The sequence below is a fragment of the Sphaerodactylus townsendi genome, linkage group LG05 (assembly GCF_021028975.2).
Source record: "Sphaerodactylus townsendi isolate TG3544 linkage group LG05, MPM_Stown_v2.3, whole genome shotgun sequence".
NCBI classification, from domain to species: Eukaryota; Metazoa; Chordata; class Lepidosauria; order Squamata; family Sphaerodactylidae; genus Sphaerodactylus; species Sphaerodactylus townsendi.
The window spans coordinates 70,359,525-70,379,528 of NC_059429.1; the positions used below are offsets into that span (position 1 = coordinate 70,359,525).

At 38.3% G+C, this 20,004-nt stretch overlaps 1 protein-coding gene across 2 annotated transcripts in view; it reads left to right on the forward strand.

The window, feature by feature from the left end:
- TRABD2B (TraB domain containing 2B) overlaps positions 1-20,004 on the forward strand; it is a 345,777-nt gene that overhangs the window by 214,470 nt on the left and 111,303 nt on the right. Inside the window, exons 4-5 of one of the 2 annotated variants that reach the window (XM_048498580.1) lie at positions 440-586; positions 16,736-16,910. In XM_048498580.1, coding sequence (XP_048354537.1) covers positions 440-586; positions 16,736-16,910 — 322 coding nt within the window. The remainder of the gene's footprint in view (positions 1-439; positions 587-16,735; positions 16,911-20,004) is intronic. The other variant, XM_048498582.1, reaches the window with a different exon arrangement.

The window sequence follows — 20,004 nt, forward strand, 5'->3', positions numbered from 1 at the left end:
ATTATTGTATATGTACATTATTTAAAATATTGTTTTAATGTCTCAAATGTTTTATGTTGAAATGTTTTGATGTTAGCCACTTTGGAGGCCTTATTTGAGTGGAAAGACAGCATAAAATGTTTTAAATAAATAAATACATTTGGCCAGCATATGCTATGTCAAATAAGCAATGTCTTTGTGTGCTTAGAAATAAAAAAAACAATGAATCTGATCCTAACCAATCCTAATCTCTATCTAAAAATACTTTGTGAATTGGATGGGATGCCATTCTGTAAAATAACAGGCAAGCCAGCTAGTAAGATAGAAATCAACTGTGGCAAAGTGGACATGCCAAATTTGTTCATGCTATCCTCCCAAGTTTATCTGGTCATTCGTGTATTTTATACCTGATGTTACAATATATTTATTGAATCCATATTTATTTTCAATGTGTATACAGGTGCTGTTTGCTTTGAACCAAACATTACTACAGCATGAAAGCCTTCGAGCCGGCAGCTTGCAGGCCCCTTATACCACTGAAGATCTTATCAAGCACTACAACTGTGGTGACCTTAATGCTGTCATATTCAATCATGATAGTTCACAGGTATGTTATCTAATGGTCACACATATTCTGGGACTTCTAGCCAAAGATTTTGCTGTTTAGTACCCTTGTCCACAGTTCTGTAACAGATTTTTTGACCCATGTATATGAATCTCTAGTAAAGTATATGAATCTCTAGTAAAGTATAAAACTGAATCTCTAGTAAAGTATAAATTTACTGATCAGTCATCAAAGGTCCTATCAGAACCATGATTATCTTTAGAGTCATCCAATAATAATATGGGCCGTTTCTGCACGGCAGCGGAAACGGCTGGGTCGGCGCTTCTTGCGCCGACCCGAAGACGCTGGGACCGTCCGCACGGACGGTCCCTGGAAGAGGCAGGCAGCCGGCGCTGAGGCGCCGGTGCTCGCCGCGACCGGCTTGTCCCTGGGCCTCGGCGTCGCCGAGGCCTGGGGACCGCCCCTGACCCTTGGCGCCACCTGCTCGGCGGCAGGGCAGAGAACATGTCCCCAGGCCTCAGCGACGCGCCGGAGGCCCAGGGACAAGGTGAGTGCCGGGTGGGGGAGGCGCCGTGAAGCTGCTGCCGTTCGCTCGGCAGCGGCTTCACGGTGGCGTATTCCCAAAAAGAACACTTCCTAGCATTCTGGGAATACGCCGGCTGCGGGCCAGCCGGGCGGCGTGAGAGCGGCGCGGCTGCGCTGCAGCTGCGTCCCCCGTGCGAATGGCAGCCTGGAGACGGTGTTTTTACCGTCTCCAGGCCGCCATGATTTGCCTTTCGGAAACGGCCTTGGTCAACATTTGTTGGTAAATAAATATTGGAAAAGTCTCTGATGATGTGATACAATTCCATTATCTCTGTGTCTTAAGCTTTACTTGAGTGTTTTCGGAACAGTTCACCACATTGGCTACATGTGACATAAGCTGTCCTGCCTTTGTACTTTCTGATAATATTTACTGACAGTTCTGTTACTACTAAGTAAAGCAAACATTAGGAGAAATCAGTCAGCAAGAAAGTGTAATAAAGAAGGTGTAGCTAGACAAGGGCTATCAACTCCAGACTGATAAATTCTTAGAATTGCAGATGGAGCCTGAAGAAGAGGAAGTTTGTGAAGGAGATATGCTTTTTCTGAAATAACTGTTTCCCTGACAATACCACTGGTCTATACAGAGACACTAAACATGTCTGAACCTTCAGTTCTGAAAGTTCCAACCTATATTCCTATCAGTAGTTGTTACTGAATTCTAAACTCCATCCACCCCCAGCATGTCACTCACACTCACAGCCTTTGTGAGGAATTAATTCTTCATAGTCAGGTTCTTTTTCTCTGCTTTTGCATGCTCCTAGTTTTGAAATAGCATTATACAGAAAGGAATTTTTAATATGCTATTTTTCTTAGTTCTATCACATATCCCACCCTTTTTGCTCCTTGCTTAAGGAGAGGTTTCCAAATGTCTCCTAGGCAACTGGTGAAGCATGTGGTTTACATTATTCATACATATAATTTCCTAGCATTAATTTTAAGAAGTTACATTTTAAATATCATTACCCATTTACAATTATACCTATTGTGTTGGTGGGGGATATTTGGGGAAAAGGACACTATTCTAGCCAATGAGAGGAATTAACTGCTATGGGGAAAAAAATTCCTAGTCCAGGTTCTAGAAACATAGCTAGTTCATCTCCTGAACTGTTTGTGTAGAACAGAGGCAGCTAGCTGAGTGATAGAGATGATGTCAGAGACAGACCAATCTCTAGCCAGGAAGACAATTTAAACTTCATGTGGGAAAGAATTCCAGTGCCTAATTCTAAAGCAGATTTACTTCAAAGCTCTGAGGTGATCCTACCGGTAGGGGAAGTCTGAAAGAAAAAATGGAGTTGGGTAAACATTCCTTCTAGATTTCAGGCACCAGAGTTTAAACATAAACTTCTGAGTATGAGTGCAAGTTTGAATCAATGCTTTATAACAACAAAAACCTCGGTCCATGGAATGTCTCAGAGATAGTCTTTCTTTTAAGAAAGAGGTGATTAGTACTACCAGAAGCAAGGATTGCTGAAGGCTGGGGGGGGGGGGGTGCCACATTTGTGGTTCTGTAAGTGGCCCATAACTCTAAGGGCAGGATATGGAGGAATTTTAACAAAATATTTGTCATGGTCATCTGGCGACACTGAAACTAGAAACTATGCATTTGATATTGTTTAACAGTAAAACAAAGGGATTGAAAGTTTTTTTTTCAGCTGTGTGTGTAAAAAATGTGAATGGATTTCAGGAAGGTTCAGTCTTTGTTAAATTAAAGATCAAAATTCACAGAAGCAATGGACTTGAAGTATCTATGCTTTTGGCATGCATGTCTATTATAAATAAATGCTTAATTGTTTAAATCAATCGTTACTCTGTGAGGGGGCCAAGGATTGGTTCTCCTCAGAATAAAAAAACACATGGAAGACGAGTGATACCCCTTTTCCGTGACTTCAGGATATCTACAAGTTAGGCATTTGTTTGTTTAAAAACATTTATTCTATCCAACAAGTCCTTCTTTTTTTTTAGCCAAAGTAAAGAAATAGAAGACTTGATTTTTTTTTTCTATGTTCACTCCTGGAAAATTGTCGGGCTACTCTAATTTGAGGATGTGGTCTGGCAATGAAACCAACCTACCTGGATACTTCCAGTAATATTAAAATGGTAATGATTTAAAGAAAACAGCTTATGATTCTTTGGCCTCACAGAATGAAGCACCTGTGTCATTTAGCATGTTCATTGTCTATAAAATGCAAAGCTGCTGTAATCTAGTTTTTGAAAAGAACATCCCATTCTCACATTTGCCCTTCAAGAGGTAAGATTCCCGGTAAACCTCAGTTACATCATTAATTTGCTTCCATACCAGCTCTGGATTAAATATATAGCTGAATAGCTGGACAGTTTCCAGTTCTGGGCAGTGAAACTATCTTCGGAATGCTTTGGATACAAAAAAAATGCAGTCCAAGATCATTAAGCAGAGTGTTGAGTGATGACCAAAACTTATACTTGTCTAGGGAATGGCTTACTGGTTTATCAAGGTTAAAAAAAAACATGTAGAATCCATATTTAGTACACTGTAGGTATATATAATTTCCTTATCACTTTTAAGATTAGATATAACACAGCACTGCAGAGTTGGCATGAAGCTTTGTCACTAAAGAGAAATGTAGCAGTATTTCTAGTGGATGATTTGTAAAAAAAAAAAAATAACCAAGAAAACAAACTGTAGCCAGGGAGAGACTTATGGGTCTACTAAAATTTAGGGTTGTTGGGACTACATTCAGACTTATTATAGAATTTAGCATTGCCTATCTTACATTCAGGGCTGGCCCAAGGGCTTTTGGCATTCTCAGCCACTTACTAGTGGCACTCTCCCCCCCTGGTCATGTGGGCTGGGTGCGCTTCAAGCCACAACCTGCTGCAAAGTAGAGGGAGGGAGCACAGTAGAGTTGGTGCTTGCCTGCTCTTCTTTTCTCCCTCCCTTTTTCAGGAGGCAGAATCAGGAAGGAAGGCCAGATGCACTCCCTGAGACTCTGAAACAAGAGGGAGGGCATAAAGTGGAGATTGTGCTTGCCTGCTTTTTGTTTCTCCTTTGCAGGAGCCAAGCAGTCCAGGAAAGGTCATGTGTGCCACAATGCTCCTTCTGTCTGGCATCACTGAGAGCCTGGTTGTGGTACAGTGAGTGCCTCCCTGAGTTTTCTCACTCATTCAAGGGGGTTGGATGGGATTAGGAAAAGCAGTCTAGACAAGCTGCCCCACCCAAAGTCTCCATGAAGCTAGAGGGAGTATTGTGGATGTTTCCTGCCTTCTCTTTCTCTCTGTTTCCTGGAAAAAGATGGCCAGGACATGAAGTGCAATTTGGGAAGTGATGTCAGAGTCAGGGCTCCAGTTGGGGCTTCTGCTTGCTACAGCAAGGATTTTTGGTGCCCCTGGCACTCCCACCCTTTGGGTGCCCTATGCAATTGCCTAGTGAACAGGTTACCTTTGCTTATATGATAAAGACTTTCAGCCTTAGACTTGGCAGAGAGGTCATTTTTCATTCCTTGGTATAGACCATAAGATACATATCAATGCCACTTTGGAATATTGTGTGTATGTATACATTAAAATTGCCAACCCCAGCAAATACATTGGCTGATGCATAGTTATGGAACAAGTCAATAATGATTCATATCACTCAGTAAATGTTCAATATAGATCTGAACCTGAGATCCTAGTCTGATACTTTAACTAGTACATCACAAATGGCTCTCAGATCTAAACCCAGGTACAGTAAGCCTTCTACATGGTAGGTTTCTTTTTTGTGCACTGCGGGTAGCATATATTGCACATGTGTTTTATGGTGTTTGCTTCTTTAAAATTTACCTACCTTATTTCTAAAGCATCAGAATAGAAAAACTCATGTCCACCAGATCAATGGGATTATAAAACCTCATACAATTCCATAAAATTCTTTTTAGAATTGTGCTTTTGTTTTCCTTTTGTATTTCATTCACTGGTGGATTTTTTTTTAATTAATGGATTATATTTTCTTATTTGGAGATTTTTAAATTCATGTTGAAAACATTTCATGAGCATCCCTTATTGACATTCACATTTTCGGGGAGTGGGAGGGAGAAACTGGAAAACATGCTAAAAACACGACACATTCTTTGCAGTAAAGCAGCTACTACTCTTATCAAGAAAACATTGCAGCCTTGGCTTACCTTGTCCATTGAAAACCTGTTCTCTAGTTTACCAGGAATAAGAAGAGGGTTCTATGAGCAAAATGTCATTTGAAATAGAACTGCATTCTTCACTGGTTATATATAAAAAATTCTTCCCAGCCACAGGGCCTGCCCTTTATTGTCACATACTCGCTTTGATCTGTATGTTATTCTCATGCTCTGGCAGCTGCAATAAAAGGATTTTAGCACAAGAACTGCAGGATTTGTGTGTGTGTGTGTGTGTGTGTGTGTGTGTGTGTGTGTGTGTGTGTGTGAAAGACTGTAAAGATTTGAGAACAAAAACAAATGTTTTTCCACATGTTTGAAACTCTCAAAAGTCTCATTCAGATGTCACAGCTATATGGTTTCAAGAAAGATATTTTAAGTAAGCCTGCAGATATCAGATAGCTGTTTCTTCCTTACTACTGCAGGCAACAACTCCCCAGCATCCAACACACATCTTTTAGTTTTCAGGAAGTGAATGGGGCTAGATAGGACTTTTTCCCAACAAGGTTTCTGATTGACTATTGGAGATTTGATTGGCTGTGCAGATTTTTAAAAATGTTGCCTTGGCAGCAGCAGCTGCCAGCACAGCTCAAGGAACTACTCTGTGTTAGTGAAGTTGAGCTGTGTTACGGAAGCTGTAGCAATCTTAGCCAAAAGACCAAGTATAATCATTACAGAATATGGAGAACAAAAATCCTATCTGTGACAGTACTTTGATGAGAGAGGAGATATTCTACATATGCTCAGAAGGACACTGTGCCCATTATATTTTCACTGTTGAGACCCCAAGAAAGCACTGCTTCTTCCATGAGTACAGTATCTCTCTCCACATGCTCTTTTCCCACAAAGAAAACATTTTAAGAGAATGGAACCTGACAGGAGTGATTCTGGAAGGTATTGTTTCTTTTGCTCCCTTGGCAATCTATATATACTCAGAACAATTACAGTGAATGAATGAATGAATTTATTTTAACAGTCCATGACCAGCACAGTATACAAAACAAGATCACCAGTATAAAACAACCATTGCCTTAAAACAACCATTGCCTGAAAAACAAAAATACTACAATATCAGAATTGATACCTATATGTCCTACCCCACTTTAGCTGCATACTAATCAACTTTACCAATATAAATATAGATGCAGATTTTCAGGCCAGACCATAAGTTTTTCTTTCCCCACATTTAAGTAGCAGTCACTTAGGCGACTTTAGCATTTTCCCCACAGCCAAAATATTCCGGGGGAAAACCAGGATCATACATACCGGGATGTTTGTATCTCAGTTCCTTCCTCCGCACTGCAACCCAACAGTGAGTTCAGGCTGGGAAGAAGAACTCCAGGTGATTATGGACAGCCCTGGTTTAGTTTCATTTTTCTCACTGATATTGCTGTGCATGCGCAAACTGTCCCATTTTTCCACTGTTCTGATTGGCTGCAGCCGGCGAGGTGGGAAAAATAAACCAGTTTGTCTCCTGCGATGTTTGCATGGGAGTAGGAGTGGCACTTTAAAAAACCCCCTCAAATTTCATCGTTTTTTGAAAGGCACTAGATAAGGGAAATCTCACAGGGTGGGCCCGAATTAGACCATGTGGAAATCATGGCCGAACCGGGATGGTTCTTTTTTTTTTTTTATTTAAAAAAGAAAAGTTTATTTCAACCACTGTGATACAAATACATACATTTCCGATTCATCTACATATCAACAGTTATTACAATTATTATTATTATCGTACGTATATACAACCTTTCGAAGAAAATCATTATTAGCTATAAAACAGTGTACCAAATACCAAAAAAAAAACAAATAGATAGTACTAATAAGAGAGAGAGAAAAAAAAAACAAAGAAAGGGAAGGAAGAGAAGAAGAAAAAAAATTTGAGAGTAAAGATAGAATTAAATGGATATTATAAGAAAGAAAAGAAGAGAAAAAAAATTAATAAAAGAAAAAAGAAAAACCCCAAGAGAAGGGGGGACTTCCAATTTAAGGGGACTCCCTTGTAAGGGATTACTTTATTACATTAGTAAGTATAGCACTTGCTATTTTTTTCCCATATATTCATTGGTTAATTATTATTTAACATTGAAGGTACAATAATAATTTGTTTGTTCCATATCTGACCTGTATAGAATCGTTTAAAGGTCGCCAAATTTCTAGAGTCTTTTCTATATTTCTTTTTTTTAGTATACCAGAAAGTTTGTCCATTGATGCGTATTCGATTAGCAGTGAGATCCATTCTTGTATTTGAGGGGGAGAAGTCTTCTTCCAGTTTCGTGCAATCAGAATTCTAGCTGCAGTTATCATATACAAGAGTAAAGTTTTACAGTTACTTTGAATTTTATCATTTATCATATTTAATAGAAACATTTCCGGACAAAAACATATATCTATTTCTAAAATAGTCTTAATATTTTGATAAATTTCCAGCCAGAAGTTTTTAATTATTTTACAATTCCACCAAATATGGAACATGGAGCCCTTCTCTTCTTTGCATCTCCAACATAGAGGCGAAGCCCCTTTATACATTAATGATAGCTTGCTTGGACAGAGGTACCATCTGAACATCATTTTATAGAAGTTTTCTTTTAATTTGGTACAACTAGTAAATTTAAGGTCTTCCCATGTTCTTTCCCATTGTTCCAGGAGAATAACTTTGTTAAAGTCTTGGGCCCATCTTATCATACATATTTTAACCTGTTCTGCCTCTTCTTCTTTTTGTAGCAGTATTTTATAGATTTTACTTACAGTTCCTTTCTGTCCTTCTATTAGTAGTTTCCAGAAGGTTCCTTCTTCTAATTCAAATCCTTTTTTCTGGTCTATTTTATATTTTTCAATAATTTGTTTATATGTAAACCATTGACATGGTACATTGTCAATTTCAATTTCATTTCTTTCTTTCAGCCTAATTTCAGATCCATCTTTAATTAGTATATCATTATATCTCAATATTGTTTTATATTGATTTGTCCTCAAGGTCACTGCTTCCAGCGGTGAAATCCATTTAGGGGTTTTAAGTCTATTTTCTTTTTTATATTTTTCCCAAATTTTGTATATTGGTTTTCTTATAATATGGTCTGTGAAATGTATAAATTCCTTTCCTTCCATATACCATATGTAATAATGCCACCCATACATTAAATCGTACCCCTCTAAGTTAAGCAGTTCCGTATCATCTAGAGTAACCCACTCTCTAAACCATGTCATGGTTGCAGCATTATAACACAGTTCTAAATTAGGGAGTTCTAATCCTCCTCTTTTCCTTTCATCGCACATTATATCAAATTTTATTCTGGATTAATGTCCACCCCATATGAATTTGGTTAGGTCTCTTTTGCAATTTTCAAAAAACCTTCTGTTCATAATAATTGGTAGAGATTGAAATAAGTAATTCATTTTAGCTAAGACCATCATTTTGATCAGTGCTATTTTACCTAACAAGGTTAAGTTTAAGTTATTCCATTTTTGGAGATTTTCCTTAATTACTTTCCATTTTTCCTCATAGTTATTTTGGTAGAGTAAAATGTTCGATTTAGTGATTACTATTCCCAAATATTTTATTTTGTTTGTTATTTCAAATTTCACTATATCTTTAATTTGTTTTTCCTTAGTTTTGTTTGAGTTAAACAATAATATTTTAGTTTTTTTTTCATTTACTTGTAAGCCTGAAGTTTGCTTGAATGTCTCTAATGTTTTTTTCAATAGTTGCAGTGTTTCTTCCTGCGGGTCAATAAATAAGGCCAGATCGTCCGCGTATGCCTTAACTTTATACTCATATTTATTGATTTTGATTCCCTTTATTTCTTTTGTTGTTCTAATATATTCTAATAGCGGTTCTATCGTCAGTATGAATAGGAGGGGGGAAAGTGGGCAACCCTGACGTGTGCCCCTTTCAATGTTAAATTTCCGTGAAATTTCACAGTTTATTTTAATTCTTGCAGTTTGATGAGTGTAGATCGCGTGTATCCATGATTGAAAATTTTCCCCACATTCTATTTTAGTTAACATTTCTTTCATACTGTCCCATCCAACACTGTCAAATGCCTTTTCAATATCTAAAAAAATCAGTGCAGCTGGCTGATTGATTTTTTTTTGTAGGACCTCCACCAGGTTAATGACAGTTCGTATATTAGTTCTGCTATATCTCCCGGGTAAAAACCCGCTCTGGTCTGGTGGTATGATTCTATTTAGTATTTGTTTAAGTCTATTAGCTAGCACCATTGCGTATATTTTATAGTCACAATTTAGTAAGGCTATTGGACGGTAATTTTTAACGTTTGTTGGGTCGTTCCCTTCCTTTGGTATGACCGTTATTACTGTCTCCTCCCATGATTTAGGTATTATCCTTTCTTCTTTAATTTTATTCATGATTTGATGTAGTATAGGGGTGAGTTGAGTTTCTAGTATTTTATACAGTTCGTTTGGTAAACCATCTATCCCTGGAGATTTGTTCGTTTTAAGTTTTTTGATAGTGCTTTGTATTTCTTCTTTTGTTATTTCCTGGTCTAGATATTCTCTTTCCTTTTCATTTATTTTCATCTTGTTTCCTACTTTAAAGTCTTTTATTTCTTTATTAGTTTCTTGATATTTGTAAAGTGACTTATAAAAGTCCAGAAATTGATTTATAATTTCATCTTGTTTGGTGTATCTTTCTTCCTCATTTACTATTAAATTAATATTTCTATTTTGTATTTTACTTCTAATTTTCCAGGCCATCCACTTACCAATTTTATTTGCACTGTCAAATTCTTTAGCTTTTAATATTTTTAATTGTTTTTCCATTTGATTGGTATATAACATCGTTAATTGATTTTGTAAATTATTTAGTTCTTTCAGTAGTTTTTTATTATTCAGGTCCGATATCAGTTGTTTTTCTATTTTTCTGATATCTTGTCTAATTTCTGTTTCGTACTTTTCCTTCTCCTTTTTCCAGATTGCATTTTCTTTTATAAATAAGCCTCTTATGTATGCTTTACAGGCATCCCATACTATATTCAGGTTTACTTCCCCGTTCAAATTAATTTCAAGGAAGCTATTTAATTCCTTCTTTACTCTGTCTATCACCTTTTCTTTCCTTAGTAGATATTCATTTATTTTCCACATACCATTTTTCTTAAAGTCCTTCCATTCCCAAACAATTGGTTTGTGATCTGACAGTATTTTTTCTCCAATTGTTATCTTTTTTGTTCTTAAACAAAGATCTTTGGTGCCCCATATCATATCTAGTCTGGAAAATGTCTTATATTGGTTGGAGAAAAAAGTGAAGTCCTTTTCATCACCATGGTGTGTTCTCCATATGTCTTGTATCTTTAAATGATCACAAAGATCAAAAAAAGCCATAGGCAGTTTCCCATCTACTTTCTTTTTCCTTGATTCTCTATCTTTCTCACTCTGTGTTAGCTTATCTAATTGTGTTGAGGCCACTCCATTCATATCTCCCATAATACAAATGCTGCTGTATTCTTGTTCTTTCATGATTTCTCCTATCTGTTTATAGAAACTACTTTTGCTTTCATTTGGGCCATATATTCCCACCAATAGTGATTTTTGATCATTCCAATTAATTTCTACCCCAATGAATCTTCCTTCTTTATCTGCAAATACCTGTTTAGGGTTATATTGGTTTTTCACATACATTACAATCCCCCTCTTTTTCCCCTCCCCCGCAGTAACAAAATTCATACCTAACTTATTATTTTGAATCAATCCAATGTCTTTTTTCCTTATATGCGTTTCTTGTAGACAGGCAATGTCAAACTTATTTTTAATTAAATAATAAAATATTTTCCTCCTTTTAACCGGGGAATTCATTCCGTTAACATTCCAACAAATAATTTTCCCAACCATCTTTTCGGTTATTCACTTAAATAATAGTTAGCAGTTCAACTAATAAATTACAACCAGTCTGGTACTCACTTATTTCCTGATTTTAAAGTTAATTTAATCTTCTCTAAAGTCTCTTTGATCTGGGTGACTGAGGAGAGTCTGTAGAATTTGTCACTGTAGGTAAACTGAATCCCTTCTAACTCCTCCCATTTGAAGGAGATGTTCTCTCTTCTGAGAAAATTAACTATTGGGGAGTATTCTTTTCTTCTATTGAGGATCCATTTTGGTATCTCCTTGAGGATGATTATTTCTTTCATATCAATCGTCATTTTTTTCTTGCAGTTTTTTTTTCAGAATCTCATCCCTTGTTTGTTTTCTATTAAAGAAAATTAGCACATCTCCTTTTGTTTCTTTGTCTGATGATCTGAAGTTGAGTCTGATTATTTTTTCGATATCATCGCCAAGCACCTCTTCGTCTATGTCCAAATACTTAGCTAGGTTGTTAATCATGGTCTTGTTCAGTTCCGATCTATCTTTAGGTGGAACTCCTCTAAATCTTAATATTCGTTCTTTTTGTCTTAACTCAAGCAGTACATTTTGTTTTGTAAGTCTTTCAATTTCTCCCTCATATGAGGATAATTTCCTTTCCACCTTTTCATTAGTTTCTTCTTGTTTTTTTAGTATTTCCTCTGTTTTCTGTATTCTATTTTCCAGAGGTTTCAGTTTACTCAGTTTTCCTTTCACTTCATCCAGGTCTTTCTCAATTTTTTCAAAGGTTTTCCCAAGATTACATAACTTATCTTCTAATTTGTTAAATCTCTGTACTGATTCATTTCTTGTCTCAATCATCATTTCCATCAACTGGTCCATCTTACTGTCATTTTCTGCTTTATCAAGCATATCCGGTATGCTGTTCTTCCTCCCTTTAACAGCTTTTGCCATTATTTTAACTGTAGAGTTCGCTAATTGTCTTTTCAAAATGTCAATAATTGGCAGACGTCACCAATATCCTTCTGTCCGCGCGCCAAGTTTTGCTCTTATTTTGTTATATTGTTTGCGGGCATGCAGAAAGGTTTCCCCGTTCTCCTCATCAACTGCGCATGCTCCGGGTTACTAAGCGCGCTGTCTCTTTAAATGATTTGGAGACCGCGAGTTTCCGCATCGTTCGCCTTGTAGCGCAACCTTCAATGGTTAGTAAGATTTAAGTTTTTAAGCTTTCTTTGCCCACTTTCGTATAGTCTAGTAGATATTTTTCCTTACCCCTTAAATTCAGCTGTTGTGAGATTTACGAGGTTACACGGACGTTTGCCTCTGCAGTACTCGGTCTTTCATCTCTCCCATTCAACAGACAGGGTTCGCGTTGTGGGCGTTCAGCGTCTCCCCGTCGTTTGCTGGTGGACGAAACTGAGGGGAATTGAATCTCCTCCTGTCCCTCCTTTTTCCAGGAAGGACCCTTCTCCCTGTTAGCCCTTTGCTGGCGTGGACTACAGGCTAGAAGAGTTTATTTTTTTAAGTAATTGCAGCAGCCGCCGAGGTACGGTCCGACTCCGTTTCCCTCGTAACCGGAAGTCTGGGATGGTTCTCTTCCTTATCCCAGGATATATTGACCATGGGGAAAATGCCTATGTGGTTAGTGAAAAACTCTCTATGACCTGGCTGCCTTCCATTTTTCCTATATTTACCTAAGAAGGCAAAACTGAATTACAGTACCTATAATACAGTAGTCCGTACCTAGGAGCAGGTATTTATAGCTGTTATTCCTTCCAGGCAATTTAGCTAGAAAAGGGCCTATAGTTTCATTATGGATCTTGACATAAAAGGAAAATCTGAGATTGGTTAATCAGTGATCACTTGGTGTGGCCAGTCTAAACCATAAATTAGTTCTATCAGTTGGTAGCAGTTACTTTCCTTTTCTTTGTTCTATACTTCACCTTCACTCTGCCAGAACTACTACTAGCACTTTGCACATGTACTGAAGATATCTAGTACCTTTTGCCTACAAGTATTTCTTGTTAGCCTACCCCTCATACCCCACTCTATTGAAATATGGATCTCATATTATTTTCCTGTAAAACTATATTGGCAGAAGCCAACTTTCATATTTGTGTGTGTGTGTAGCAGAGTGTCCACCTAAAAACAGGCCAAAGGCAAAAGGTCTGTTTACAAGATTAAATTAGTGAATGAGTTACTCCAGTCAATAGAATCTGGAAGCCTCATGAACCATGTACATGCATCTTGATTACCACACCCCTCTAAACTGTTGTGACACAATGGATCCTGGAGAACTCCCTGACACCAGGCTGTACATTTCCTCTGCCTTTTAAAAAAACCATTTCTTCAACAATCACTCCTTCCCTGCATTTTCTCTACCTTCAGATACAATCTCCTTAACAATCAATCCCTTCCTGATTCACTCAAAACCTCAGCTAAATTTGAATACCTGGGCAGTAACTCCAAGGAGTTACTCTGCATAAAGCCATTCAGAGCTCCCCTGATATAATCAAGAAACAATTGACTCTATTATCCCAACACTTAGAAACAGTAGATGAGCCTTTGATTGGCTCAAGCCAGGAATCCCAGCATGGGAAATCCCACAGGACCCAGGAAAATGAAACTGAAACTTACCTGAGCCCACCCCTACCTGCACAAAAGGGTATAAAAGTACTGTGCACCCTAACCTCAGCACTCTTTACTGGCTAAACCTCCCTTGGTCTAGTTGGTTTGAGACACGATATCGTCCTTCGCCTGGGTCCCCATGCTGGCATAGGGATCCTTGCCTTCTTGCTCCTTGATTTTGTGTTCACTATTGTGTTTTTAAAAACTATGTTTTACCTTCTTTCTTTAAAAATATATTTTGTGTTGTTTTGATTCAGAGCCCATGGCTCAGTGTCACTACCATCCCAAAGGCCAGGTCATGTCTTTGACAGCCCTGTCCCTGCCCATAGGCTTCCTCTGGCCACTGCTCCTTTCCTAGAAATAAGTAAACCTTAATTTTAAAGCCACCAGAGGGAGCAGCAGTGGGAGTTAACAGCCCATCTTCTTTGGCACTCTTACTCTCTGCCCCACCCCTCTCTCTACATGAGGACAATGTTCTGGCGGCCTTCTTGGCCTGAACGGGGTTGGGGTAGGAGGGGTTGGACAGCTGAATGTGCTCCCCATTTGACCCATGGGAGTAGCATCTGGGGCTCCTGCCCTACCCAAGTTACACAGCTGGCAGGAAGACATGTTCGGCTGTGAATTTCTGCTTGGGTATTTCCATAGGAAATAGACAATGATCTGAAGGTTGAAACTGCTAACTGGCAAATCAGGGCTTAGCCATCTTACAGCTAAGATATCTATAAAGGTCTCACGTTATATGAAAGGTTACTCAGAATTGATTTATTTGTTTTTCATGGGCCCACATCATGTAAAACTGTGTATTCTCCTTCAAAGTGAAAAGATAAAAATGCTGTATATTAATAACTAATGTAAAGAGTACTGTCATTGTGTTCCTTTTTGTAACATGTAGCAAAGCTTTTGGATCTACTATCACCAGGATGTAGAATACTGAGTTGTGCCAGCAAAAATTCATGATGGAAAAGTCATTTCAGTGATGGAAATGCTGACTTGGTTAAAACCTGAGCTCTCCTGCCTGTAGTTCTTCTGTTAGGGAGATTATGACATTTTGCTTGCAGAGTGGGAAGGTGTACCCTGGAGGCCCTGGAGCATGAATTGCAAAGATTGGGTGGCTTTATTTTCCTTTACATTTCAGAAAGAAGATATATTCTACACATGAGGGACAATGGAACAATAATGTCATTAGATTAATCCTAAATGTGGTTTATGTTTTATTCATATGACCTGCAAGTTTGCAAAACCAAATGGCCAAGTCATTTAGAAATAGCCCCCAGCTATAACATTATGCAGTTGATATCACTGTAGTAGTCATGAGCAGACTCTCTCTCTCTTTTCTGACTTGTCCATCTGACATTTTCCCTCCCTTCTTCTTTTTAACTTCCACATGCATTTTGCATCCAAAGTGAAACTCCTACAATGTTACTTGAGAAATTTCTTACCCATTACCACTTCTAATACTAATTTCCATATCATTCTTAATGTTGCCAAGAAGTTTTATATCCCCCTTACAACAAACCTATGAGGTAGGCTGGTTTTATTTCATGGAAGGTATTTATTCATTCATTCATTTACAAAATTTGTATCCCATCATTTTGTCCCATTAGCTCCACCAAGCCAGCTAACAGTTAAAACAGGTATTATAAAACATGTTATAAAAACAATTGAATAATTTTTTTTCAAAAGCAACTCTACTGTAGAGCATATTGCTGCAGCTAACATAGATTTTATCAGAGTATGCAGCACAATCATCAGATATTTCAGGAGTCTACCTCAAAGTTTAATGCCATACCTTCCTGGTTCTTGGTATTCATATCCACCTGTCTTGGGTAGATATTTTTACAGAGTGAGTTGGAAAGATGTGTCAGTCTGGAAATCTTAAGTTGTGTACACATTTAAGAATCTTTTTAGAGTCTTGGTTAATACCTTCATAAATTAGTTCACAAATTTTGGGACAGAAAGAGATCAGCAAGCAGCAGAAACTCTATTGTCCCACACTGTTCACTTTTATTTTCCTTGTTGTATGCTAAGCTAACTTTAAATTATTTTTCCAGATGTTATGAAGATGCTTAAATTATAGCAAACAGGTGTCTTTCACATCCATCATATATTTAAAAGCAATTTTGTTAAATGAAATGCTTTGTTGACCTTTGTTAGCACTAAAGTTTCTTCATGCAGATAAACTCTGCAATGCATTCACACAACAGAATTTTGTAAATAGTAACTCTGATCATCATTGGTTAAGCCTGACATTTTTTTTTAAAAAAAGTAAATAAATTATTTTTGTAGATAAAAGAAAAAATACAAAAATACAAACATAATACAATTCCACCAAAAAGAAAAAGAAAAAAATAACCATACTCTAACATTTAACCCTTTAAGGGATGAAATGTTGCAACGACTCACTTCCCACTAATTGACAGACAGAACACTTCCAGCCATGGGAGTGAGTTCTGTGTGGCAGTTGGTGGGAAGTGTGTCCCGCACCAGTTTCCTGCCCTCCTTCCCCCTCAACCCAGCAGCAAGACAGGCCTAGCAGGACAGCAGAGGCAAGCCGCCCCCCCTGCCTGGCCTGGCAAGTGCTCAGAGAATCTGCCCACAATATGCTGAGCAAATTGCACAAACTAGTGTTCGAGCAGATTCTTCAGGAAATGGCAGATGGTGGCAGAAGCTAAAGGGAAAGGGTGGCTGATAGTAAATTAAAGTGTCTCCTGCCTGTTGTGTTCATGCTGGAGCTCCTTCAACACAGGATTTTGCAAAAAGATCACTGACAGAAGATAATGAAAATGAAGACAAATCTAATTATGAATAAATTCTGTAAAGAATGTAACAAAAAGCAAACAAGTGTTGAAACAAAAATGAACTGAAAATGTGAAAAAATACACACTTCTACAGGGTGCTCTTGCTCCAGGTCTCCCAGAATCATGTTATTTATATCTGCTGAGTCACCATTTTTTGAGTCACCATTTTTTCCTCTTTTTTTGCACAGTCTGTGCCTGACACTTATTCTTCTTTTTCATTTCAGCTCCCTAACTTCATCAATACAACACTTCCTCCACATGAACAGGTCACGGCACAAGAGATTGACAGGTACTTTCGACAGGAACTCATCTACAAGAGGAATGAGAGAATGGGTAAAAGAGTGATGGCCCTTTTAAGAGAAAATGCTGACAAGAGTTTCTTCTTTGCCTTTGGAGCAGGTAGGATATGGTGTGGTGTCAGCATACACTAGTCAGTACTAAGAAAGCTTCCATTATGCAAGTAAATTATAGAAATTACATTTACATTAGCAACTATTTTCCTGTTGATCTACTTCTACAGTTAGGACTACTACATTTAACAATGTATGCCCTAAAATGTTGGGGGAGAAACAAATCTTGGCCCTTATACAATTTAGTCTTAACTGCCAACATATGTTTCTGTGATGCTTTCTCCTTTGCTGTAAATACTATAATCCCTTAGAAAACGCAAATTAGGACAATTTATGAAAGCCAGCATGGTGCAGTGGTTAATAGTGGCAGATTTAATCTGGAGAACCGGGTTTAATTCCCCACTCCTCCACATGCGTGGTAGACTCTAATTTGTTTTGGTTCTCTACTCCTCCACATGAAGGTAAAACTATTGTAAGCTTTTGAGACTCCTTGCAATAGAGAAAAGTAGGTCTTTATGTTCTTATGAACCTATTAGACATTTTGGGAATCACTGAAGAAATTATTCTGTGTGACAAAAGCAATATTTTTTGTAAATGAAAAAGTTGTAACATTATGTTATAATGAAGCAATGTTTAAATCTAAACCACTTCCTAAAGTAAGGAACACTTCCTTTAGTAAGGAACAGGTTTCAGGGATATTGTAGCTTACCATTATATTTCTAGTGTATATTTGTTCTATATTTATTTATACTGTAGATGCTGTATATAGATCATAAGCCAAGCCTTTCACTAAAGAGTTTAAAAGGTATTTTCTTGTTGCTGCTGTTTCTTATTATCTTGTCTGATACTAAAACTTTGTGAAATATTATTAAATACTAACAAATGAAATGAAAAGAAAATATGGTGATATCTTAAATCATAATAATATTAAGCCTGGGGGACTACAATCTTAAGGTCTGTTCAGAAGTCTACTTAATGTTTACACCAAGGAAGGCATCCTGAGAATTTCACTGTTGATTAATTGCTTTAGATTATTATTCATACATTGTCAGCAATCCTAAGGTATGTCAGTATTATCATCTTGTACTGGAGAGTGGTCTTAGCTTAGTGGTACAGTACATGCTTTGCATGAGGGATATCACAGGATAAATTTGTGGCATCTCCAGTTTAGCCCAAGCAAAAAATTACTAATCTGATGTAATTAGACCCCAAAATAAATAATAGAACAAACAAACATGGATATTCATTGAACAATCTACACTTCATTAAATATTTTCTTCTGGTAGTATACTTATAGAATACTAGCTAAATCACTGAGAAAATATAACTTTGTTTATTTTATTTATTTATTATTAAACTTGTATACCGCCCATCCCTGGAGGGCTCAGGGCAGTTCACAACATAGATATACAACACAGGTAGATAGATAAATAAACTCCGTACATTTAATACTGGTCCTTATTAAAATACAGCGCTCAAATTATAATATTTCATTACAAAAGCAACAGATGGCGTCCAACAGCTTAAAACTCCCCTAGAGGGGGGACAGCAGGGCCCCTGCTGTTAAAGGGGGGGTGCACATCAGCGGCTGGCCTCCCCAAAAGCCCGGTGGAACAGCTCAGTCTTACAGGCCCTGCGGAACTCATTAAGGTCCCGCAGGGCCCGAATGGCTGGAGGGAGAGCGTTCCACCAGGCAGGGGCCAGAGCCGTAAAAGCCCTGGCCCGAGTGGAAACCAGCCGCATCATGGAGGGGCCGGGGACCACAAGCAAATTGGCCTCTACCGAGCACAGAGGCCGAATTGGGATGTATGGGGCCAGACGGTCCCTTAAGTACGAGGGTCCCAGACCGCATAAGGCCTTAAAGGTTAATACCAACACCTTGAAAATGATTCGGAACTCAACCGGGAGCCAGTGCCAGTGCTTTTATTGCTTTTATATGTTCATTTCAGATCCCCATTCAGTGCCTCCAGACAACTGGCCAAACTTTTGGGGCAGCTCTTGGATGACCTTACATCAACAAATATAACTGGGTGTCATCAGCATACTGAAGACAACCCAGCCGAAACCTTCAGATTAACCCAGCAAGGGGTCACATATAGGTGTTAAATAATATTGGTGAGATAATTGGGGGATACCACATAGTGGCATGTGGAGGTTCTCTCACCAGTTGCTACCCTCTGTCCCTGTAGAAATGAAAGTAGACTGTCCTTTGAATCTCTATGCAGTTGGCCAAGATGTCATAGTCGACCATGTCTAACACTTCTGATAGCTCTAATAATATCAGCTGCACTGACCCACCTCTGTCCAGGTGTCTCCATAGTCATCTATGAAAGCAGTCAGAGCTATTTCCACCAGAAGCCAGACTGGAAAGGTTCTAGGGCTGATGTCTCATCCAGAAATCTCTACAGCTACTCTTTGACCATGTTCTCAATTACCTTGATCAGAATTGAAAGATTCAACACTGGGCAGTTATTGGAAGGATCTTAAGGAGCCAGTGGTGGTTTTAAAGAGTGATTGCATCATGGCCTCTTTCAATCCCTGAGGGAAAAATTCCTGAATTTAGCAGTAGATTTATAATTTTCCCCAAGGGAATCTGCACCTCATCCCTGCAAGTTTTCACCAGCTAGGAAGGCCACAGGTCCAAGAAGGACATGGTGGGCTTCAGAGTCAACTGAAGTGGTCCAACATAGGACTAGAAGGTGGGGAAGAGGCATCCAGAACACTATCTGCCTCAACTGTGGAAGGAAGATCCTGACAGCGTAATAAGATTTTGTCCACAAAATAGCTCACAGAATTGTCACAGCTGAGAGCCAAATCTCTGTTAATTTGAGGCCTATCTGATAAGACCATTAAGTGCAGAATCGCTCTAAACAATTGTGCTGGATGCACACCAGGCCACCTTCCTTATGAGGAGAGGCTGCAGCATTTGGGATTCTTTAGTTTGGAGAGGAGACGTCTGAGGGGGGATAAGATTGAATTCTATAAAATTATGCATGGGGTAGAAAATGTGATAGAGACAATCTTTTCTCTCTTTCTCACAATACTAAAACCAGGGGGCACAATACTAAAACCAAGTCCCCCCAAAGTCTGGAAAACTCCAAGGCCCAGCCCAACACTACCCCCAGCAGTCTCAACAGGAAATC